This window comes from Nycticebus coucang, chromosome 14 (genome assembly GCF_027406575.1).
Source record: "Nycticebus coucang isolate mNycCou1 chromosome 14, mNycCou1.pri, whole genome shotgun sequence".
Classification (NCBI taxonomy): Eukaryota; Metazoa; Chordata; class Mammalia; order Primates; family Lorisidae; genus Nycticebus; species Nycticebus coucang.
Window position 1 is genome coordinate 15,889,886 of NC_069793.1, and position 25,420 is coordinate 15,915,305.

Genomic DNA, 25,420 nt, shown 5'->3' on the forward strand with positions numbered 1-25,420 from the left:
GAATTTTGACCACACTTGTGGTATATGGGTGGTCTTGTATCACCATCAAAACCTAGAGAAACAAAGTACGGGGAAATAGATAAGAAAATTATGTTTAAATTGACGTTAAACAAAGAACATACATTAACCTGAGGGTAAATGTCAACCACCTTATCATCTAAACTACTGATCTATCCCAATAGGCCCAAACTACTATTTTCTAATCTGACTTATTGAACTGTTTCAAACTGGTGAAGCATTCTGCTTTATATTGTTTTCTTTAGCTTTAAAGGTTAAGGAAACAGGTGCTTGCCTTTTTGTATTCCTTAAAAAATGCTTGACCATTTTTATTTCATTTTAATTCTTCTAGCCTTAACCCCCGTGGACAAAATCCAAGCCATAATACAGAGTGAAAAAGGCAATGCTAATAGAATTTTGGCACAGAGTTAGGACAATGATGTAGAAGAAACTGTGTCAGAAAGGTGGATTGAACCGAAAGTAACATGGTAAATGTAAGGCAATAGAGAATACATAGAAGATATCACCAATATCATATTGACTTCTCAATATAAGAAGAATAATTTTGAGACTAAAATTAAGGCAGAGAAGCACTAGACCATGGTTGGCTCCCCTGTTAAATCTTCATCTTGCCTCTTATTATTTCTCCAGAGATATCATTCAGTGAAAAACAAAAATAACAAAGTAATTGCTTCATCTTGGCACAGTTGTGAAAGCTCTTAGGGAAATGGAACCAATGTGCAAATATTATAAATTCTTCCCATATTATTTACCATAAAAGCCATTAATATATTTTTTGTAAGGACAGCTCTTCCCTATAGGTAGGTAGGTTTCTTCTTTCTGAATGTGCTTACAATCCTGAAAGTTCCATCTGTTTCTACAATCATATGTGTTATCAGAGTAAGATTTATGACTGTGATGATTAAATGGCTACATGAAGAGAAGAATTTCAGTTATCAGAAAGTGTGGATATTTAGCATTTAAGGAATTTTTTTCTTCTAAAACTGATTAATGATGGAAGATAAGGGGATGAAATATATTGACTGGAGTGCTCTGGGCTCTTTTACTTAGCTAATATTTATTGAGGTTGGTCATGGACTAGACACTGTGCTATGCATATTGTATACTCTATTTTGTGTAATTCTCAAAATAGTCAGTGAATTTATTAATTCTATTTAGCATTAGAAAAACTTATAGTCCAGAAATATTAAGAAACATGTCCCAGATTACTGAGATCATAAGTGCTGATGCCAGAGTGTGAATTTAACTATTGACTCCAAAGCACATATTTTTACTAGTACACTTTACTGTCCACAAAGAATTTCTTTATGCATTAAACTTGAGAGAAATATGTCATTATCCATATCTACTAGAGGTAGAATGTCATAAGGATTAAATGAGTTAATATTTATAAAACACATAGAGTAGAACTTGGCATATGAGATACACTGTTTGTTCAATAAATAAAACTGAATTAGGAATGTGTCCAGTGAGTAGAACAGTATCTCAGAAATATCTAATGACACATATGAATTTATTTTGTGCTAATACTATTACAGTTTTATTGAGATATTAACCCATTTGCATGTTTTCATCCCCCAAATTAAGAAAGTCCCATTATAGATTACATAGGTGTGTGCATTTATCAGCTACAGAAGCTTGTGTGGTTAAAACATGTGAAGTTCACTTTATGTAAATTTTATTTCAAAATGAATAGTGAACAAGGAATCATAGAAGAAAAATGAAGGGAGCTTGATGTACAAAATCGAACAATGGTACATCACTACATTGATTTAACAGGGGCAGACACAGATTTTACTTGATGTTGTATAAATCACAAATTAATTCTTTGTTTTAAGTATTTTGGATGCACTGAATAGCTTTCTATGGGATCTCCTTGTGAATATAAATGAACTCCATATAAAAAAATTGAAATGCACGTTTTAGTAAATACTAGTGTTATCAGTTTTTTCTTTGTTGCAAGCAACAGAAGACAGCTGTGGTCATCCTGTATAAGAAAGAATATTCTGGAAGGATATGGAGGTTTTCTAAGTCAATGTGGAGCTAGAAGACCAGGCTGAGAGATAACCAAACTAGGAAGGTCTGGAGCCTGAGCAGGTCAAGGCACTCAGGGCCACTGTCCCTTTGCAGCATTGGTCTGGTCTTTAAACCTCACTGTATTAAATTTTCTGAAAGAAAATATATTATCCACTTTGAATCACTAACTCATTTAACAGTGAGTTAGCATCTGATCCATGCCTAATCCACCTGAATTGAGGATCTGGTCCCTTGCTGGAAACCAGAAGTTGGAAAAGAAGAGAAAATTTTCATCAGCCTCATCTCTAGGCAATAAGAAATTTCCTCAAAAATAATTCTAATGAGGTGTTAATGGCTGGAGAATTTTAAAAACTGGGCAATCGTCAAAGTAAAACTATGTATATTTTTTTTAAGCAAAAAGAAACAAACACTTCCATGTATTACTTGGAAAATCTCTACCCTTTAGTTTGGAGGGTAGAAAAATTGGTTTGGTGAAAAGTATTAAAAAATAACAAATTAATTTTAAAATAATTTTCTTTTGATATCTTGCATTTATTGCTCCCTTATCTCATTCTCTGCTCTTAACTGTAATTAGGGTAAAGGGATTGTTCAGTTCTAAAGATTACATTTTGGGTGAGAACACTTATAAAATGCTTTTCTCAAATAAAAGGCAGGAGCAGAAGAACAGGAGGAGACAGCAGGGAAGAAAAAAGGAAATGAAAGCTGAATTAGAAGTGCATGGAAAGAAAGAGGGAAATAAAACAAGACAAGCAAAGGGCTGTGTCACACAAGGCAGAGAGCTCCTTTGAATATCACTATTTTATAGCTTTTGACTGATACTTAAATTCATCAAACATTGAGATCACATTTGATGGAGTGAGGAAAACTGTTGAGGGAGGGTGAGATTTAGCAGCAAAATCATTGCTCTAATGATAATAATTATTATTTTTTTCATTATAATCTAATGTAATATAAAGTTCCCATCACCCATTGAAGGAAATTATGAGAAGAAACTTCACCTCGGTGACTGAGTTTATTTTTCTGGGACTGACCGATTACCTGGAATTACAGGTTTTCTTCTTCGTGCTCTTTCTGGCAGTTTATGTGGTCACGGTGGCAGGGAACCTGGGCATGATTGTACTGGTCCAGATCAACGTCCGGCTCCACACACCCATGTACTTTTTCCTGAGCCACTTGTCCTTTGTGGATCTCTGCTTCTCCTCCAATGTGACTCCAAAGATGCTGGAGATTTTCCTCTCTGAGAAGAAAACCATCTCCTATCCTGCTTGTCTGGTGCAGTGTTACCTTTTCATTGCCTTGGTCCACGTGGAGATGTATATCCTGGCTGTGATGGCCTTTGATCGGTACATGGCCATCTGCAACCCTCTGCTCTATGGCAGCAAAATGTCCAGGAGTGTGTGCATGGCCCTCGTCTCTGTGCCTTATGTGTATGGAGCCCTCACTGGCCTGATGGAGACCATGTGGACCTACAACTTGTCCTTCTGTGGCCACAATGAAATTAACCACTTTTACTGTGCTGACCCTCCACTGATTAAGCTGGCTTGTTCTGACACTCACCACAAAGAAACATCAATGTTTGTTGTGGCTGGATGCAACCTTTCACTTTCTCTCTGCATCATACTTATTTCCTACCTTTATATATTTTCTGCTATTTTGAGGATCCGCTCCATAGAAGGCAGACACAAAGCTTTCTCTACCTGTGGCTCCCATCTGACAGCTGTCACTATATTCTACGTAACTCTATTTTTTATGTATGTCAGACGTCCGTCAAAGGAATCTGTGGAACAGGGAAAAATGGTTGCTGTATTTTATACTACAGTAATCCCCATGTTGAACCCTATGATTTATAGTCTTAGAAATAAAGATGTGAAGGAAGCATTAATCAAAGAGCTGTCAAGGAAGAAATTTTCTTAATGAAATCACTATTATTTTGGTTTCAAAGGTTTTTTTCTTAAGATTTATTTCTTAACTTTAAGGACAGAATTAATGATGAAATAAGAAATGTGGCTCAGTCAGTAAGGCGCTGGCCCCATATACCGAGGGTGGCGGGTTCAAACCCTGCCTCCGCTGAACTGCAACCAAAAAATAGCTGGGCGTTGTGGCGGGCGCCTGTAGTCCCAGCTACTCGGGAGGCTGAGGCAAGAGAATCGCTTAAGCCCAGGAGTTGGAGGTTGCTGTGAGCTGTGTGAGGCCACGGCACTCTACCAAGGGCCATAAAGTGAGACTGTCTCTACAAAAAAAAAAAGAAATATGGTAAACAAATGAAGAACTCTGTGGCTATTAAAACATTGTTTTCCAAAATAAAAACACATAAAATTTTGATGAAAAAGATTTAGTGTTGTAGTTATCATTGATCTTGTTTACCAGGTATTTTAAGTTTTTCATTTTGTTTTGTTTGTGCAAAGGATGACTTAATTTTTCTATTCCTTGGGTTTAGGTGGGAGCACATGACTATTTATTGAAAATTAGATTAGAATTCAGATAAGTCACTCCATGGTTAGCATTTAATTGCATTTGAGAGCACTTTCCAATGGGTCATTTTCTTTATCCCTTAGTGACCAGCAAGAACTAAGATGATGGCTACTCAGTGAGGCGACATCAACCAAGAGGCCTCAGGCAACTCTCAGTGGAAATGTAGAATGGATGCTACGTATACTTAGTTTTCATAAGCTTGTAGAATATGTAGAGTTTGCTTCCTTCCACGGCACAGAATAGCCTCCTCTGATTGATGCAGTATTAACTAAAGAAATTCAAACAGTCTGAATTATGTAAAATAGACAGCAAACTCTATAAATATTGATGAAATCACAGTTGATATTCTGTTTTGTGTTCTTCTAGTCTCTTTTCTATGGTTTTATATACACATATGGTTAGCTAAAATTGCTTATTATAATTATTACATATATATACACACACAATGATATTTATTAGAGATAACGTGTTGTTTTTCTTTCACCAATCCCTTCACCTGTAGTCTACAACCAGCACTCTTTTTCTTCATTTTCACAATGGAGCAACATTTGAATTTTTGGTTTAATAATAATTATATTTAAAATTACTATAGACATAATTTAGTAATACCTGAAGAATCCTGTAAATAATACTATGAGCATCACTAATGCTAATATTAATTATTCACACTATGAGAAATGCTATGATTATGATCATTTGTTTTGGTTTTGATAATTGGTTTTAATTATTTGGTTTTCATAGTTAATACTTGTCTCTAGTTTTGCTTTACTTTTTCTATAGTAGCTACTTTTCCTCTTTTCCCATTAACGTATAAAGCTCTTCTTATAGGGTCAAAAAGAATAAGTGATCTATAATTTTCGTATTTGTTTCTCAGAAGTCCTTTGTCCTCCCATTGGATTCTTCACTAATTAGAGAAATAATATAATTTAGTGATAATAATCCTATGATTTGTTCATCCAACTTTTATCAATTATAGGAAAATATGTTATAAACTTGACATTCAGTAATACAAAAAAATGGAAAAAAGCCCTTTATTATTTATTAAGGGCAGGGTACTCAGAGAGTCAGATACCTAAACAAACAGACAAGGAAACATTTCAGTTACTAGTCAGTGCCATGAATATAAAGCAGGAATACTCACTGAAGAATGACTTGGCAGCTGCATCAGGGATGGTTGTGCTCATGGGTTAATTTCGATGAATAGGAAAGGACTCTGGAGGAGGCGACATTTGAGTCAAAGCCTAAATCATGAGAAGAAGGCAAACATCAGAAGATCTCTGGGATCTGTAACCAAGACAATTAACAGCAAGTACAAAGTTTCAGGAACGAAGCCTGCATGTTGGAGCCACAGAAAGAAAGGCCACATAGCTGGAGCTTAACAACGTGGAGAAATAATAGGGGACCATGTTACTGGATGGTGCTGTAGGTTGCCAGCATTGCCGAGACCAACAGATTGCAGTGCTTTGCTTACATGTCTATATTTCAGTTACTATTGTCTAATATTTGACCAATATTCCCTCAGGTTAGATAAACTATGAGACAATAATTTAATCAAGCTTTAAAAATTATTATTCTTTTTATTAAGCAAAAGAATACTATAGGACAATTAATGGGCTTTTCTACTATCAATTCCCATACTCCACTAGATATTTTTGTTTACCATTTATTAAGACTTAACTGCAGGATTGTTTTCTCCTGCAAGGTTTCTCTAATACATTGTAGATACCATGTTATGGTTCACCCACACATTTACAATTCTATCATTGCATTTAAACATGATAAAATAATTGTTCACATATACCTCAGTTCCTCCCACTAATATAGAGAATTCTTAAAGAAAGGGGCCATGTCTTTTCTTTGTTTTTAATTTTTATTGTTTTTTTTTTGTTTTGCAGTTGGAAATGTTTTATTTTTTTTTTTATTAAATCATAACCGTATACATCAATGCTTTTATGTGGTACAATGTGCTGATTTTATATACAATTTGGAATGCTTACATCAAACTTTCAGCCCAGGATCCTGTATCCAGCTAAACTGAGTTTCACTTGGGATGGAGAAATCAAATACTTTAATGACATACACATGTTGAAAAAATTGGCCGTAACTAAACCAGCTCTCCAGGAAATTCTCAGACCCATCCTCCACAGTGACCAGCATAATACTCCACCACCAATGTTTTTAATTTTTAATCTACTTACTATAGTCTCAAAAAGGGATGATGTTCACTCATGTTTTTGAATGAGTAATAATGTGCCACCCCTTCCTCCTTCTGCCTTTGCCTGTATTTATGGCCAATTGCGGATTTTTCTCCATGATACTCTCTTCTCCCATTCTATCATGCATTCTAGGTGGAGAACAGATGATCGCTTTGGGTTAGTAAAAATTCATGCTCTTTATCATAAATGACACATTGCATGTCCATCGAACACTGAGTAAGAATTAGAGAATTAGAGGATATAATTTTATTGGCACCTGATAGGAAGGATCACACACTATATGTTGTTTATTCATTGGATAGAGACAGGCAAAAGTCAATGCTGAACCATGCATACCGAAGGAATTTAAGGGAATGAATTTCGAGCAAAATGCCTCTGTAGCAATGCATCTTCCTTGAGATTGATTTATAATTATCATAGTATTTGAGAAACATCTGATCACTTTTATCACTCTCACAAATACCATTTTATTTATTTTTATAACAATTTTATAATTGAAAAATCATTCAATGTGTAAATAACAATAATGATGATGATAATAATAACTTGACAGAAATAAATGAGACAGCACAGGACAAAAGAAAGACTGAGATGTGATTCGAGGTGTTAAGAAGCAGAATTGTTGCTCAGGATGGAAAGAGGTTTGGTGGGAATCAATGATCACTTACTGAGATAAAAAATAAAATTCAATACAGAGAAGAAAGTACATTCTTGTGTGATGCCTTCCATGGCCAACCATCCCAAAATTGATGCCACCCAACAAGCTGCCTCTGTACTTCTCATTACCAACTAACAAAATATTCTCCTCACACTGAGACAGAAGAGTACAGTAGGAAAGGGTTGGCCTCCTAATTATTTGAAACTGAGTCTGAGTGCCAGTTTTCCTTAATTTTTTTTTTGTTAGCTATGTAAACTTAGAGAAGTTGCTTCTTAGTATCAGTCAATTCAACTACAAAATAGCACTACTGACACCCGTTCCATGGGGTTACTGCGAATATCAAATATTATTTGTAATGTACATATTCCTCCATACATATTGAGGCACGTATGCTCTGAGCTCAATTTTGGAGTTAATTTTAGGAAAGTTTTCTAAATAGGGAAGCATGACAGATATAGTAAGTTAAATATGCAAGTCATTAATTTATTCAACATATCCTTAATGACTATTGGCTATGCCAGGTACTGTTTTTGTCCTTGGTAGTTATCAGTTTCTCTTATCTGTGGCATTCCCTGTGTTTTGTTATTTTTTTCTGGGAATCAATTACTTGTAATGAGTATAATCTATTTATAAGGCACACCAGCAACTTGCAAACCCCTTTAGAGGAGGGATTATGCCAATTAAACAGCACTGAACGTTGAACTTAGGAAATATTCTTGTGTGAACTTGTTGAAGGATAATTAATGTAGGAACTACGGTAGTGTTCTTGAAATGGTGAGGACCATTGCTTGAATTCAGTTTTATGAAAAGTTACTTGTCCTCAGGGTATGGTCTTGGGTATTGTCAAAAGTACCACCATAGTATTCATAATAAACAGTTACACTGCACTTCAGGTGTATAAAATTTGGACATTTTTCTAATATCTTGATTCAAGACAGTACAGTACCATCAATTAGCATTTCTCCCTCAGAGGATATTCTCCACTGGGATTCCACTTCTAATTGTTTTTCTTGACACATTTGGGAATCCTCCTGACATAAATGCTGATGTCAATATTGTGAATATAAATCATCCAGCACTGGCCAGAATTTGACCCTTGAGGTCATCAAGGAGACACCTGTATTTTCACAGGTAGGAGAGGAAATGTGTTTTAGTGTTATTTTTTAATATCTAGTGATTTATATATTCTCTTTATTAAATTGTATATATTTTAAGTAGTGATGCATTGAAATAGGTAATTTCAGGTAAATTTGCAAAGCAATGCATTTGCCATGAAAGAAATCTGAAGGGTGCTTACTTGATGCTGTCTTTCACTTTTAAGATATTTCAGTAGAATTCTTATTATGGATATTCCAACAGTCGTGTTCACTATTATCAGTTTCAAATAATAATAATTTTGTATTTACCATTTGCTAATGTCTTAGTGTAGTCTGCTTTTACCAATCTCCACATGAAAGAGACAAATTGTAAATCATTCATGTCTAGGTAACTTAATCATTTAAATATTTTTCTGACCCGTAAAAAGGAAACTGAAGCTCAAACAACCTTTTTCTTGTGACTCTTAAACAATGGGAAAATTGTTCCTGAGCTTCACTGTGTGGAGAGAATGAATCTAGGTGAGCACATCTTCTAAGTCCTTCTTTTTTATTGTATAAGATTCTGAATTATTTCCCAATGTCTTGTTTCTGTCTAGAATCTGGTTTTTCCCAAGCAATACTTGTACTCCAGGGAAACTTCCAATTTTTTTCAAGAATATTATTTGATTTCGTTTTTTTTACACCAAGATTCTTAAAATATGAATCAGTTTACTTACAATCAAATAACTTAATTAGGGCAAGAATCTGAACAGTAAGGTGATGTGGAGAATGCTGTTTCTCTAGACTGCTCATGCAGACTCAGAATCATTCTTGGTTCATCATCAAGTTTACAGAATGCATCTGAACACTTTGCTATGCGTGTTTCTGGCCTATGGGCAGCAGCATGATAAATTACCCATGGGCTCTGTAATTGTATTTAGTTGCCTCTGCTTGCTATTGTCTCACAATTCTGGAATTCAAATATGGTTAGTGAGAATAGCATCCACTAAAAAGGATTCATGTCTAGATGGCTAGTGGGGCCTGAGCAACTTTGCAAAGCTCCTTAGGGACTCAGTCAGTTCTAAAACACAGACGTTAGATTGGAGAAGTTGTTCATCAGCTATGAGTGCAAAGAGAAGTTTGTCTTCCTCATTGCCAATTAAATTACAATTCCTGGCTCTATCCTAGATTCTGGGCCCAAATTTCTTCCTATTCTTAAGGCACTGAGACCTAGGCTGACTTTTCTTCTTCCTCCTCTATTTCTTATCCTTGTCACAATGTCTGTCCCTATCTGTACCTCCAAGAAAACCCTAACACCAGGACTTCTTTTATTTCTATTTGGTTCCTCCAGTAGCCAACAGCTGCAAGCATTGCAACAGGATAGGAAGATAATAGTATTGAATGAATTGAATCGTAACACTTTAGGCAACAGTTATCTGTTACTGAAGCAGGCAATTCAACTGAAGGAAGAGATTAACTTTCCTGGGCAAATAGAGTATTATAGAAGAAAATCACCACACTGGGACCTATATGATCCCTCTCTTTGTTCTTCTGGTCTTGAACTGTGAGCTGGGGCCAAAAACAAATTCTCTGAGCCTGGTTATTCACATAACTTAAACTATTCCTTCTATTTTGTCCACAACCCTACTTCTAGCATCCATCGTTCTGTTGGCACTTGAAAAATAACCAATAATTACTTGTTACATAAATGAATGGCTTACAAGGTTTTACAAAGGGATTTAATGTGTTTTCTGAACTAAAACATTCCATGTTAGAGCTGAACAATTCTCAAAAGACCTCATATTATTGTATTTAATAGCTAACATGTCTCCAGTAGACTTAGGGTAGGTAAAAAATTTAAGTGTTTATTTTACCTTGATTTACTGAGCCTTCTTAGAAAGGATAAATTTTGTATAGCTTCTGATGAGTCCTCTGATAGTGACATTTTCTAATGTCAGCATTAACCCATGGCAGGGAAATATTTTGATGTAAGTTTTATTTTAGGCAATTATTAGTATGCTGAGATTGTTTGTAAATTAAAGTTTAAAGACATGCCAACACATGCAATATTTTACCTTGTTTTGTTGTATTATATATTCAAAACAGTTCATAAAAAATTCAGTATAAAAGCCCATCTTTATAAATTATAAGCTCCATAAAATATAAGAATACACCCACCAGATAAGGTTAAAAAATGTTTCAGTGTCTGCTGTGAAGTAAAGATACAATTTAATGATTTTTCCATTTAAATGATCAATTAAGCCAACAGAAAATATTTAAATAGTTCCTCATTTCAACTCTGATCAGAAATGCCTCATTTGTCATATATTGAGTTATCTATGTATGGAGCTGTTTTTGGAATTTCTATTCTGGAATACAGGTTACAGTATTTTTTTTCCAATTGTATGTCAATAACTCACTGTCCTAAATATAAAGTTTTATAATAAGTCTTTATATCTAATAAGTGATGCTCTGTTTATTGTTTTGGAAGATATTAACTTTCTAGACCTTTACTTTTTATATAAATTTAGAATCTTTTTTTATAAAAAATTAGGTTAGAATTTTGATGGTAATTTAATTGACGTTATGCATCATTTTGAAGAGATTTATCTTTTCCTGCTCTCAATGAACAAAACATCTCTCTCCATTTTTTAAGGCGCATGCACACACACACACACACACACACAGATGTTCAGCAGACCTAAGTTTATGTGGAAATGGCATCAAAGCAGATCAGATCTTTGCGTTTTCTGTGTGTATGGTATTAACAGGGAGTAAGTTTAGTTAGAGAAACTGAAAATGCAGCTGGGTGCAGTGGCTCATGCCTGTAATCTCAGCACTTTTTGAGGCCAAGGCAGAAGGTTTGCCTGAAGCCAGGAGTTCAAAAGCAGCCTGGGAAACATAGTGAAATCCTGTCTCTACAAAACATAAGAAAATAGCTTTGTATGTGGTGTGTACCTGTAGTCTCAGGTACTGGGGAGGCTGAGGCAGGAGGATCACTTGAACTCAATGGTTGGAGGCTATAGTCAGTTATGATGATGCCTGGCTGAGAGAGTAAGGCTCTGTCCTTATAAGAAATAAATTCTTCAACATTTTAGAGTTATTGAGTTAATTCCCTTAAAATTCACCGATATAGGGCTCTTTGTACAGCAATATCAAAGGGACTCTAAGTCTAGCTGAGGACTAAATGGTGATTCTGTGCAGCAGAATAAATAATAAATAATAATAAAATAGCAAGGAATTGTAATGTGAGACCAAATTAAAATATATGCTAAGATACCGAAGAGCAATGAATATACTATCACACTTGAATTGAGATATGAATACATGAATAAGTATAAATATGCTTGTTCAATCCAATAGGCAGATTGACAAAATTGTGGTATGGAAATGGAAAGAAATGTTTTTAACAACATAACATGAATGTTGAAGACTCAAATAAAAGGGCTTGTTTACATAGGTATCCCACAATTAACTTACAAAGCAAAGAAACAGCATACACATACCCATCAGCAAAAACAACCCAAATAAATAGAATTTCTTGTCAGGTTCAACAATAAGAACTGCTCATAAGAGTTATATTATCATCTTGGTGAAATGTATCCCACCTTAGCAGATCACCGAACAAGGGTCTCAGTGGGAAAAGTCACTTTGCCTCCCTGGGATTCCAATTCTCAGACTTCAGAATGAAAAACTGGCTTGCGTTATCCTTAAAGTTCTTTCCAAATGCCTGTGTATCTTCATGTGTTTATGAAACCATGTAGATAGATGTTCTAAGCATTTTGATGTCTATTGTTGTTCTTCGGCATATATTATCTAGAGTTCTAAAGTAAATTTCCCCAACTATAAAGATAGTCCAGTTTATAACTTTGTTTTAAACCTCCAACTTATTTGCACGATATGATTACAAATTCAGATTGAATGTGAATGACTGGATGAAGAACATTTGGACTTGCTTTATAGTGTATCTATTCCTACCTAATCACAAAAACACCACTGACATAATATTACTGAAACCTTTTCAATCTTTTAGAACAAAGTATAAAATTTAACTGCGTTTTAGTGATGAAAAGAAATCCTTTCCTGTTTCTCCTTAGATCATCAAACCAATGCCTCATAAATGAGCTGCAGAGATGCCCGTAAGAAACTACACTCAGGTGACGGAATTCATTCTCCTGGGTCTCACGAGCCGTCCAGAGTTGCGAGTGGCTTTCTTTGCGCTATTCCTTTTTGTCTACGTGGTCACTGTGGTAGGAAACCTGGGCATGATTGTTTTAATCAAAATCGATTCTCGACTTCACACTCCCATGTACTTTTTTCTCTCTAGTTTATCCATTCTAGATCTGTGTTTCTCCACCAATGTCACTCCCAAGATGCTAGAAAATTTCTTATAGGAGCAGAAGACCATTTCCTACGCAGGCTGCTTGGTGCAGTGCTACGTGGTCATCGCCGTGGTGCTCACGGAGCACTGCATGCTGGCTGTCATGGCCTACGACCGCTACATGGCCATCTGCAGTCCGCTGCTCTACAGCAGCAAGATGTCCAGGAGCGTCTGTGTCCGCCTGGTCATTGTCCCTTACGTGTACGGCTTCCTCTTCAGCGTGATGGAGACCTTGAGGACCTACAGCCTCTCCTTCTGTGGTGCCAACGAAATCAACCATTTCTATTGTGCGGACCCTCCTCTGATCAAACTGGCGTGCTCGGACACCTACGCCAAAGAGCTGTCCATGTTCATAGTTGCCGGCTATAGCAACGCCCAGTCCCTTCTGATCATCCTCACGTCCTACGTGTTCATCCTCGTGGCGATCCTCCGAAGCCGATCTGCAGAAGGGAGGAGAAAAGCTTTCTCCACGTGTGGCTCCCACCTGACGGTCGTCACCATCTTCTACGGAACCCTCCTGTGCATGTACTTGAGACGCCCCACCGAGGAGTCGGTGGAGCAGGGCAAGGTGGTGGCTGTGTTCTACACCACGGTGATCCCCATGCTGAATCCCATCATCTATGGCCTCAGGAACAAGGACGTGAAAGAGGCCTTGAGGAAAGTCATAGGGAAGCGGAAACCAGGCAAATGAAAGCTTTGAACGAGCTTAACAAGTTCTAGAAAGAGTAGAATGCAATATTAACCGGGTAGACACTCCATTTTAGGCTGCTTATGAACAGTAAGTTTCTAACTTTCTGCTATGCTGCTGATTGGGTTCAAATTCCTGAAAAAAGTGGCTGGAAATGGGAAGAAGTAGGAAGTACCATTTAGGCCGTTCCTTCACATTCCTGCTGTATGACCTAGAGTCATTTTTTGGGGGGGCAGGAAAGTAGTTTAAAAAAACAGTGAACTTTTGCTTTGTTTAATTTTCAAGTCAGAAAAGTAGTCTGGAGGCAGCGATCTTGACCTATAGACCAGTTTTATTAGGCTTGGTCTCTAGACTCCCTTCAGCCTGTGTTACTTTGAACATAACTTACATTCTTAAGGTCCCTTTATGATCCAAAATGCCAGAAAGCCAGCCCACATGTGAAAATGTTTTCCAGTTTTCTAAATCTTTCATATAAAATGTTTGTCTTTATCTTGTATGTCAAAACGTAATTATATTCTCATATTTCCCTAGAAGACAGTCTGGGAAATATTGATTCCAGGAAACTGTTATCAGGCTGAAAGATGAATGTTATACTTGCAATTAAAGAGCAAACTTTACTCCATTGGTGAATAATGTGCAAAGTCACATGGGAGGAAGACAGACAATGTAGCTCTGAGGAGCTTTGATGGAATAAAACACGTTTTTATTCAAATTACTACACTCATGCACACAGACATACACAGGCTTGAATATAAGTACAAGTCAATCCGTTTTCACTTTTTTACATCTGCTTTGCTAATAACCTTCAATTTACTTTCCAGTCAAGACTTCTTGGCAACTTTTCTTAACTAGTGAAAGTGCTTTTAATTAATCTTTGTTTATGATATAAAGCACCAACCACTTGATGGGAATAAATAACTTAAGAACTACATATTATTGAGATTATCTGATCAAAAAGCTTTAGGTAATAGTGAGTATAGTTAAGAACAAAAAGCTTGCCGGTAAGGGTAGACTAAAGTTAACCATTGTTTTATTTGTGGGGGATGCTTTGCCACACTACCTAACCATGGGATGATGTATATTTGTACAACCTGAACCACTTTAGAGAATTCTATATGTGTCTATAGATAATTATTATTTTAATAACGGATGTTTTTATTTTTTAAAAATGCACATATCTCGCTCTTCTTTCTCACTTCATAAACATGTTACTAACCCAATTCTATTGTTATTCAACAGTTGAAATTAATAACATTTTATTTCACAGGTAAGGGAAGATTTTAGGTAACTGATGAAGTCTTCACAAATGCTAAGTAAAATCTCTTGTATATTATTTAGTCATATAAATTAAACATCTTTCCAGAGCTGAATATTACAGCTAACTTTTTCTTGTGATATCATAGAATGCTCCAATGGACATGTTTTTTAATAGAATCTGTCTGTTTTAGAAATCAAGGATTTATAGAAGAATCTTTTTCTTCATGTAGGTCGAGGGCATATGTTATCTAATTTTAAGACCTTTCCTAGCTTTTTTCAGGTGTATTTATGGACTTTTTAAAAACCACAAGCCATTTGTTAATGTCTATTTCACTTAAGTTACTTTACAAATTATGCTGTTTAGGTTTAATTGTGGTTGATGTCAGCATGAGCCTGGAGGCTTTCTCCAGGGTACATGGTTATTACTGTATTTTCGCCTTCCATGCGTGCCATTCCACTCTTACCATTTCACTCCCCCTTAGTACACGTGGGATTCTAATATGCCCTCAACTATATTATGGTACTCCTAGTCCTTTGAGGTTGTTTGAGAATGGTCAACGTTGTGATGTCAAATTGATGAACAGGCAGTGTGCACTAAAATTTCTTACTTAGTTTCTCCATGGCCTGATATTACCTCTTTTTTTTTTGGCCAGGGCTGGGTTTGAACCCGCCACCTCTGGCATATGGGATTGTCGCCCTACTCCTTGAGCCACAGGCACCACCCCTGATATTACCTCTTAAAATATCTCAGCAACAAAGGAAAGTGTACAATTATAATTTGTGTCAGAGGAGAACACTTGTGTTCTTTATAGACCTAAGTCATAGGAGGGTTTTTCTCAAGTGAGAAACAATCTGGTGTAAAAAAAATTCTAACCCAAGAATCAGGAAAGAGCTGGAACCAGGTTACTAGGCTTGTATCAATAGCACATTATCCAGCCATCTAAAGATTGGGTCCAGACACAAAAATTCTAGGGATCACAGGCTGAGTTACTACATGATAAGAGAAGCAGCTTCTAGCAAAGAGGATCAGACTGGAATCCTAAGTACTACCCAAGTCTTACAGTGTTTCCTCTCATATCTAATCCTGCTTTACGCAAGTTCAGGGAATGGGTAAGGCAGTAATTCACATGCAATGGCTATCACCTTTTGTTATATTGATTAACAAATAATAACTAGAAAATCAGTTCAATAAGTAATTCTGTGGACTGAAATAGTTTGGCCACTGCAGGTACAAGTATCAATATGTTAACTGTTGTGTTTAAGATAAAATTAATGTTATATGGTCTCCAGGGATTTGTGAGCATTTAATAAAAACTTGTGGGCTGATAGATGGCCAAAACCATCTTTTTAAATCATCATTAACAATTGTGAGTCAATGTTAATTAATATTATATAATTAATGTTACTAAAAAAACCTCAAACTTTTCCTTGTAAAAGTTCATGCACACTTCTGTGTTCTAATGTGTGCATGTGTGTTTTTCTTTTTACCAAAAAATTCTTCAATTCTCCATGGTTACCAATTCTACAATTTGACACAATGTAATTCAACACAGGCTCAGGGCTCAGTCCTACAAGATTCCACTGCCCCACCTCTCACTTCAGGTACTGATAGCAAATGTGGGTTTCTGGTACATCTGATGAGCAGGCAATAAACTGGGGATTCCTATGACTTTATCTTGGCTTTGATAGAATGGCCCACAGAACCCAGAAAAAAATTATTTTTCCAGACTACTAGTGTATCGTAAGAGGATACAATTTAGGAAACACCAGATTGAAGAGAGGCATAGGGCAATGCATTTGGAAAGCGGCATGAAGTTTCCATGCTCCCTGCAGGCACATCACCCATCCTTCTCCAGGGGTCCTTAAACTATGGCCCATGGGTCGCATGCAGTGGGGTGATTATATTTGTTCCTGTTTTGTTTTTTTACTTCAAAATAAGATATGTGCAGTGTGCATAGGAATTTTTTCATAGTTTTTTTTAAAACTATAGTCCGGCCCCCCCAATGGTGTGAGGGATAGTGAACTGGCCCCCTGTTTAAAAAGTTTGAGGACCCTTGTCTAGCCCTTCCATGTGCTTACCAACCCAGAGGTTCTCTGAACCCCATCCTTTTGGGTTCTGTGGAGGCTCCATACACATGCTGATTGAATAAACCATTGGCCACTGGTGATAAGGTCAGTCTCTATCCCCTCCTCCTTCCTTAGTGGTCAAAGACTGGAGCTGAAAGTTATGACCCTCTCATCATGCATGTAGTTGGTTCCTCTGGCAACCAGTGCTCCATGTTTAGGGGATCTCCAAAAGTTATCTCATTGACATAAATGCAGATGTGGTTAAAAGTTATGAGTAAGAAATTTTTACCTTTATGGTTCTCCTCATCCAGGAAATTATAAAGATTTTTTATTATACTACAGCATCACAATAGCATATTGCAAGGTAAAGGAGAGTCAGAAATTTAAAAATTGTGAAAGATATATTATTAAGACTTCTAGAGAAATACCCTAATTTGAAGGAACAAGAGAGACAAAGGGTAAGCTAAAAGTGATCACTTATGTGTTTGCCTCAGAAAGGGGGGAATCCCTGACTTTCCTTTCTTTCGCTAAACTATATGAAGAAATTAAGAAGAGACATCAAAAACATTCTATTAGCTTTGCAGAATTCAGGTAATCGAATGGCTTGTATTATTTTTTCTACTTAAATCTTGGAAGCAACAAGCAGCCAAAATAGTAATGATTGCAGTGTGTTGTGCTCGGAGAGGTAGGGTCTGAGCTTCCAAAGATCCTCTGTGGTCCAATATGTCATGGTTGCTTCAAAACACTCCCTTCTTCTTGAGGGATGAAAATAACTGGAACAATTATCGGAAGGTCTCAGAGTTCTAAATATGGAAAACATAGTAGTAATCAGATAAGAATGTATTAAAAGAATAAAAGGTCCATGAGAGCTGGTATGATTTATTTAAATTATTCCAGATATGTAAAAATATAAATAAATATTAATATTTATGATGATGGCATCAAGCAATGACATCAAGCTTGAGAATCATACAGTGCAGGCAGCAGTTGAGCTCAGATGCAGTCCCGTGGGAAGTAGAGAGAGAAATCATCGAATTACCTTCTTCTACCTTACACAATGGAATCGCAATTAGAGAAATAAAGTTGTATGCCTTGTGATATAAAGGTCGTGAACCGAAAATCATACCCATTACAATTATAAACAATTATAAACAATATTATCTTTGTCAATCAAAATTCAAATAGTAGTTCTTAAGCATGTCTTCAATGGGTATAAATAGTAAAATGAAGAAAATAGCCTTAGAAATCATCTTTCACCAATTAAAAAAAGCGTCAAGGCAGTTGTTTTTCTACAATGTTTAAAAAGAAAAAATAAACAAAGGTGGAAAACTATTAATTCTAATTTAAGAATTAAGTTGGTTTCAGAGAATTATATTGCAGAGAGGAGAAGCCCACGTAGGGTCATCAGTGCCACTTGCTTAGGTAATGTTTGCTCTTTTACTATCTCACTTTTTAATTAACATTCTTATTCAAAAAGGGAAGGGATTTCTTAACTAATGTAAAGAAAAATGCCAGTGTTTGCCAACTGAGGAATATAGATCATCTGAATATATGTTATGACTGCAGTATTGCAATTATTATCATTACAAAGGAAACCAAGATCTTTTTTTCCTCTCCAAATAAAGGCAACACCGACCCTAGGATAGAGAGATATCATTTTAAACAGGAAGAAAGAAGTTGTTCTAGCCCTTTTTTTTTTTAAAGTTCTAATTCTGTTGAGAGATATTTTGCTTTTGAGATTCACTTTCCATTACACATGATGCATTATGCAACATTTTAATTGCTTCATGTGCTGATCTGTATTCTCCAGTGAGAATGTCCCAGACTGGGAAACCCAACCTTTATAAATCTTTCTGAATCATTTGTTGATGGTGACAGATGGGATGTCTCCAAAACAGGTTTTTCTTCATGCCCAGGTTGGTATAGGCACAGGGGAAATATGTGTGTTTTTACAAAATTGAAGTATCAGTCCTTTAGGTTTTCCTTGCGATTCTGAGTAGGAAGAGAATGTTCTGTGGAGGGCTGTCAGGAAGTGGGATCAGAGACTCTTCACTGCTACACTGAAGGTCAGTTTAGATGCTGCTTTTGGGCTTGATGCCCCTGGTGCAAGAACTGGTAATTCATCTAGTGACAGAAATGCACGCTATTTTACCTAAACAACGGTAGTCCTTCCAGTAAAGTGTCACTAAATGGTAACCAAATAATAGTGTCTCTATTTTTTTCTACTAAAGGCACTATCTTGTTAGCATGAGTGTCATTATTAATTTCTCTGTCTCTCTGTCTCTATCCTTCTCTTTCATACATGGGAACAGCCACTGAATTAAACTTTTATATGTGCTGGCATCTATGCAACACCAACAGTACATTCACAAGCTCAATTATTGGCAAAGAAGTCTTGTCCACAAGACATGAATAAATGATCCCACACTGCTTAGAAAGCACTCGGTCCTTTCTTTATTCTTTCTTATCTGTCCTTTGTGATTGGAGCTTAACATGGAGCCAGTCTGAGAGAACAAGTGCGTTTGGCATAGTATTTTGTAGAATTCCCTGCACTGTTACAAATAGCACTATGAAGATGTTTATAAATCCCTTGCAGTTTATATAATGGGTTCCAACTCTTCTGATGGTAGACGGCCTTCTTGGTTTGCCTAGGACCACGGGTATCCCAGGATGAAAACTTGCATGCCTAAACCAGGAAATTTTTACCTAGGCTGAGTGATCATTATTCACTCTTCATATATCCTACAACAACTGAGCTGGTAGTGAACTCAGATGGGTTTCGGAAGAGTTTCAGCAATTCGTATCTCATTCTGTTGCCTAGTTCAAATCTGTCATTAAACAATTACTAAAATTTGAGGCTTTCTTAGAGTTGTCTTAACTCACTCATTGTACATTCAGAATTTGAGTGCTTGAAGATTAGTATCATTTACTCGTTTCTTATATGTTTTTGCTACATTGACCATGAGTGAAAAAGAGACAGTTAAAATGGTCTATTTTAAATACAAGGTAGCCATAAAGTTTGTGTGCAATTTGAAATAGTGTGCAATTTAAAATTGTACACGAACTTCATGGCCACCCTGTATTTTTTTTCTTTATCCCTGATTAAAATCTATAATTCTGTAAAAATGTTCCCTCAGAGACCCTGCATAGAATAGGCTGAGAACACCAGCAGATTTCTTGACTAAGTGTGTGAAATACAGCCAATTATATGAAGAGGGCAAAAGGAAAAAGAATTCTCTGCAGAGGAAAGGGGATTTTTTTTTTGTCAATGTTCTCGTTTATTTCCTTCTAGTCTTTTTTAATATTTTTAATACACTGAGTTCTTATTGAATTTAGTTTTGTGCTCTGCCTTGTTTAGTATCATAAATACTTTGACATGGCTTACAAATTTGAAACAAATAATTTTCAAGGGCTGCGTGATATTCATTTGGGCATACCATGATTAACTAGTCTCTTAATGTAGGCTTTTTAGATTCCCAGTTTTTTTTGTTGAAACAACTAACATCTTTCTATTGTGGCCTGTATTTTTTTTATTTCAGATTAATAGGAGGATGTAAATGATTAGGTGATAATGTTTGTGCTTGTTAGGTAAGGTCCCTGTTTTAGTAGCGTGCGTCCAGGAGGTGTTCATGTACCCTTATATTGTGCCCATTAAGTGGGAGAACACCAATCTACCTCTCTCTTCCCCTCTTCCCTTCCACCTCCCCTCTTCTGCCTCCCTACCCAGCTTGAATTAAATTGTGTTTTTCTCTTGTGTGGACATGAATTAATTCCTTTACTGGCTTCATATTAGTACTGAGTACCTTGGACACTTGGTTTTCCATTCTTGTAATAATTTACCAAGAAGAATGTGTTTCAGCTCCATCAGGGTAAATACAAAACATGTAACGTCTCCATCTTTTCTTATGGCTGAGTAGTATTCCATGGAATACACACACTATAGGGTATTAATCCATTCCAGGTTAATGGGCACTTGGGTTGTTTCCACATCTTGGTGATTGTAAATTGAGCTATAGTTAAACAATCCAGTGCAAATGTCCTTATGATAAAATGTTTTGTTTTTTTTTTTCCTCTGAGTAGATGCCTAGTTATGGGATTGCAGGATCAAATAGAAGATCTATTTTGCATTCTTTGAGGATGTATTCTCCATAATTCTTTTCTAAGAAGCTGTATTAGTTTGCGATCTCATGAAAAGGGGATATGTTAACACAGATTGCACTTTGTTTTCTCTCTTTACATATTCACAGTGAAATAAAGGAACACTTCTCTCAGCCATTGGAATTTTGGTAGAGGTCACTGACAATGTTTCTCCTTCAACTTTGCTTCAGTCACTGCCAATGTTCTAAGAAAGAGAGGAAATAATTTCCTGTTTTTCCAATCTCTATTTTATTTATATCATGGGAATTCCAACAAAGAGATGAGTACTGGGGGTCCCAGATATAACAGGAAAACTAAGATAGAAAAATATACTATGAAATAAGGAGAAAGAGATGAAACCTGTATAATGAATAGAAAAAGGGATGTGTCTTTATAGACAAGAAACGGTTCCTTAGAAATATTTATGGATGCACAAAAGGAGAACCAGTGGGTTTTCTGGGAAGCATTAGATAAATAAATAATAAGAAAACAAAATAGCAAAGACTTAAACCTGAATAGGAGACCAATGACATTTACCTGAAGATATTAAATCACTGGTAAGGGTACACTCTGGTATATACATGAGCTAACATTAGTGAGTGTTTTAGTTTTGAGCTACACAGTTTAGCAATAAACAAAGTTACTTGCCAATAAGGAGTTCATTGGAAGGTTTATAACAAGAGGGATTTGATGAAAATGTTATTATGAATGCATGTAGGTAATAACACTGATGAAAAGTACCATGACACTAGCCAATGGTTTTTAGTGTGCTAGATACTCTTTCACTCCTTTATTTTTATCATCTTGATTAATCTTCACAAGAGATCCATTTCTTTCTTTCAGAAAAAACAATCTTCCAGAGATGGGTAACGCATTATTTTAAAGCAATCGAATCTCAAGTTTTTACTGCTTCAAAAATTTTTCTGAAAAAAATAGATTTCAGATAATGTTAATATATTCTGTTGTTGCACTACTATGTTTTAATATCTATTAAAGACATTTTCCATTTCATATTTCATTCATCTTCTTTATAGCTCTATGAGGTAGGTACAAAGTGTTCACTGTTTAGGTGATAGAGAAGCTATCAATTGAGCTGTTCTTTTACAAATTTTGTGTGTGTAGGAGTGTGCATGCCTCTGTACACACAATAGTTACTGTGAAAATGGCAGCAGTTCTTTCAAAATGAAGACATATTACAACTACTTTTCTCCTTCTGAATAGGTAACACATTAAAACAAGATAGTCAAAAAACAAGACCAGAGTATGTTAAAGACCAAAGACTCTTTTTCTCGGTATTTTTACCAAATTCATTTCTATTTTATAAAAACACATTTTTTTCAACAACATGAACATTTGAGACTTATATTAACTTTGTTCCTCCTCTTATCTCAAGTATTATGCTTGCAGTAACATAAGGAAAACATTCCCATAATATGAGTTATTCGCAAGTAACACTCTTGACCATTAAGAGTTAGAACATTCTTTACCCAGGTACTTCATTTCCTTAGCCAGTACTGGACACACTAAAGCAGGATAGTGAACTTTGATTATTTTACTATTAACAAAATATTTCAAAGTTGTTAATATGTAATACTTACTGCAATAAGTAAATCACCCGAGTTGTTACTCTTTATTATCTCTCAGCAATTCATCATCACCAGAGACCATCTATGATAGTTTTATGAAGAATTATCCAGTGTGGGACGGCGCCTGTGGCTCAGTGAGTAGGGCGCCGGCCCCATATGCCGAGGGTGGCGGGTTCAAACCCAGCCCCGGCCAAACTGCAACAAAAAAATAGCCGAGCGTTGTGGCGGGCGCCTGTAGTCCCAGCTGCTCGGGAGGCTGAGGCAAGAGAATCGCGTAAGCCAGGAGTTGGAGGTTGCTGTGAGCTGTGTGACACCACGGCACTCTACCGAGGGCGGTACAGTGAGACTCTGTCTCTACAAAAAAAAAAAAAAAAAAAAAGAATTATCCAGTGTGTAATCTTTTGGCTGAAGAATCAACAGAATATAAGTATAAAATTACTGCTTATAAATGAGCTCAAATATTTAAACTGAAGTATTAGAATATACTAGAACCCAGGTAGCTTATCATCTTATATTGTGATCAAAACCCAAAATAGCTCCCTCCCTATTCTACTAAGAAGTATTTTTAGTTTTCTGGTATATTTTAGACATTTTATTAATTTAACCTTACGTATTTACAGTAGAATAACATTGGCCTCACTCAGTATCTTATTACTCTATTTTACTCAAAGTTCTGAGGCAGAGGGAAGGGAAGATGCTGCCATAGAAGTTGTTAAACCTTCTAGGTCAAGGGAGAATGCTATCTAAAGAGGAAGTGATGCTCGAGTTCATTTTCACCAGATTTTTTTGGAACACAAAGTCTAGCAAGGCTTCAATTCTTTTTTAGGTTTATTTTGTAACAAATTGATAATTGCTGGATCAATGAAAAAACCATCTGTTTTTCTTTTTGTTCTGGTGTGAGTAGTGGATATAACAATAAAGTACACATTTTTATTAAGTCATTTTTTATAATAAAGATGTTAAATTTGCATGATTATTAAATGAGAGTACTATTTAATTTTCGGATTATGAAGTAGTACTTCCTTGACTGTGGCTTTGAATGAATTTATAATATGTGATAGACCATATAAACTCTACAAATCTAGCAAATAAATCAAATATAAACACATTCTGAAAGTTGAGGCCAGAGATAAGAGGTCTTTGTCTTTCTAGAAAATAGTAAGAACAAAAATTCTCCTACAAGTTTCTAGGCAAGTAAAATCAGATACAATGAATTGTCTGACTGTATTTCTGTATTTTTATAATATTTAACCACTTTCTGCATAAAAGTCTCATGTATATGTATACAGACATGGGAGAAATAAATACCGATAAGAAAATATATCTGAGAAAGAAAAGAGAAGGAATTAAAACACAGCAAAGGCAATGAAATGGTTTAAATGGTTTATGAAATGATTTATATTATAAAATATAATATAAATGAGGAATGGCTATATTAAATGTGCATATTTACCAAGTTCTATTTATTTCATTAGATAAAATGCATCTATCTTTGGATGAGATTTAAGAAAATGCTCAATTTTACTGACGTGACAGAATTTATTCTTTTGGGACTAACTAGTCGTCCTGAATTGCAGCTCCTTTTCTTTTTGGTTTTCTTGCTGGTCTACATCACCACCTTGATTGGGAACATTGGCATGATCATATTAATCCGGGTCAGCCCCCAGCTCAACAGCCCCATGTATTTTTTCCTCAGTCACTTGTCTTTTGCAGATGTGTGGTTCTCCTCCAACGTCACCCCTAAAATGTTGGAAAATTTGGTATCTGAGACCAAAACCATTTCCTATCCTGGGTGTATAGTACAGTGCTTTTTCTTCATTGCCCTTGTGCACGTAGAAGTCTTCATCCTTGCTGTGATGGCCTTTGATCGATACATGGCGATTGGCAACCCTCTACTTTATGACAGTAGAATGTCCAGAACGGTCTGTATTCGACTGATCTCTTTCCCTTACATATATGGCCTTTTTATTAGTTTGATCTCCACACTGTGGACCCATGGTTTGTACTTCTGTGGGAACATTGAGATCAACCATTTTTACTGTGCGGACCCAGCTCTCATCAAAATGGCCTGTGCGGGGACCTTCATTAAAGAATACACCATGCGCACATTGGCAGGTCTCAACTTCTCTTATTCTTTATTGGTTATTATCATCTCCTACATATTTATCCTTATTGCTATCTTACGAATGCGTTCAGCAGAAGGAAGAAAGAAAGCCTTCTCCACATGCGGGTCCCACTTAACAGCTGTCACCATATTTTATGGGACACTGTTCTTCATGTATCTTAGAAGCCCAACTGAGGAGTCCGTGGAGCAGGGGAAAATGGTGGCTGTTTTCTACACTACAGTCATTCCTATGTTGAACCCCATGATCTACAGCCTCAGGAACAAGGATGTGAAGGAGGCCATGAGCAAAGCAATTAGTAAAGCATTTTAACCCCCATGATCATATCAATGTATACAGTTATGATTTAATAAAAAAAAATAAATAAAAAAATAAACTAAATAAACATGTAAAGCAGACAATGAGATCCACAGTTCATCAGAAGGGGTGGAAATTAACTATTTATTTTGGATAATTTTAAGGAAATTTGTTGTTTGTATTTTCAATGAATAGACAAAAATAGATATAAGTGAAAAAGTAATAATGGTGTTGAGGTAAGAGTGTTGTTGCTTGAAGTTTTTGTTCACTACAAATGACATTATCCACCACTTTTGCAATGTCACTAGTTTCTACCTGTGGAAGTATGATTTTTATATATTAAACTTCCAGACGTAGGTGTTTAAAAAACATAGACACATTCCCACGTTTTTTGCAATATCCCACAG

The 25,420-nt window shown here is 36.0% G+C and overlaps 2 protein-coding genes and 1 pseudogene across 2 annotated transcripts; all 3 read left to right on the forward strand.

The window, feature by feature from the left end:
• The first annotated feature begins 3,017 nt into the window (after positions 1 to 3,017).
• Positions 3,018 to 3,990, forward strand: LOC128565469 (olfactory receptor 5M8-like). The gene has a single exon (XM_053561943.1). The coding sequence runs from the start codon at positions 3,037 to 3,039 to the stop codon at positions 3,967 to 3,969; it is 933 nt and encodes a 310-aa protein (XP_053417918.1). The 5' UTR covers positions 3,018 to 3,036; the 3' UTR covers positions 3,970 to 3,990.
• Positions 3,991 to 12,610: 8,620 nt separating this feature from the next.
• LOC128565691 (olfactory receptor 1030-like) lies at positions 12,611 to 13,549 on the forward strand (annotated as a pseudogene).
• Positions 13,550 to 24,104: 10,555 nt separating this feature from the next.
• Positions 24,105 to 25,028, forward strand: LOC128564315 (olfactory receptor 5M3-like). Its single transcript, XM_053559809.1, has one exon. It carries the CDS (start codon positions 24,105 to 24,107, stop codon positions 25,026 to 25,028), a length of 924 nt encoding a protein of 307 aa, XP_053415784.1.
• Positions 25,029 to 25,420: the final 392 nt, after the last annotated feature.

Bases quoted from the DNA above. Each gene is read 5' to 3' on its own strand.
- LOC128564315 (XM_053559809.1), top strand. From the start codon at position 24,105: ATGCTCAATTTTACTGACGTGACAGAATTTATTCTTTTGGGACTAACT.
- LOC128565469 (XM_053561943.1), top strand. From the start codon at position 3,037: ATGAGAAGAAACTTCACCTCGGTGACTGAGTTTATTTTTCTGGGACTG.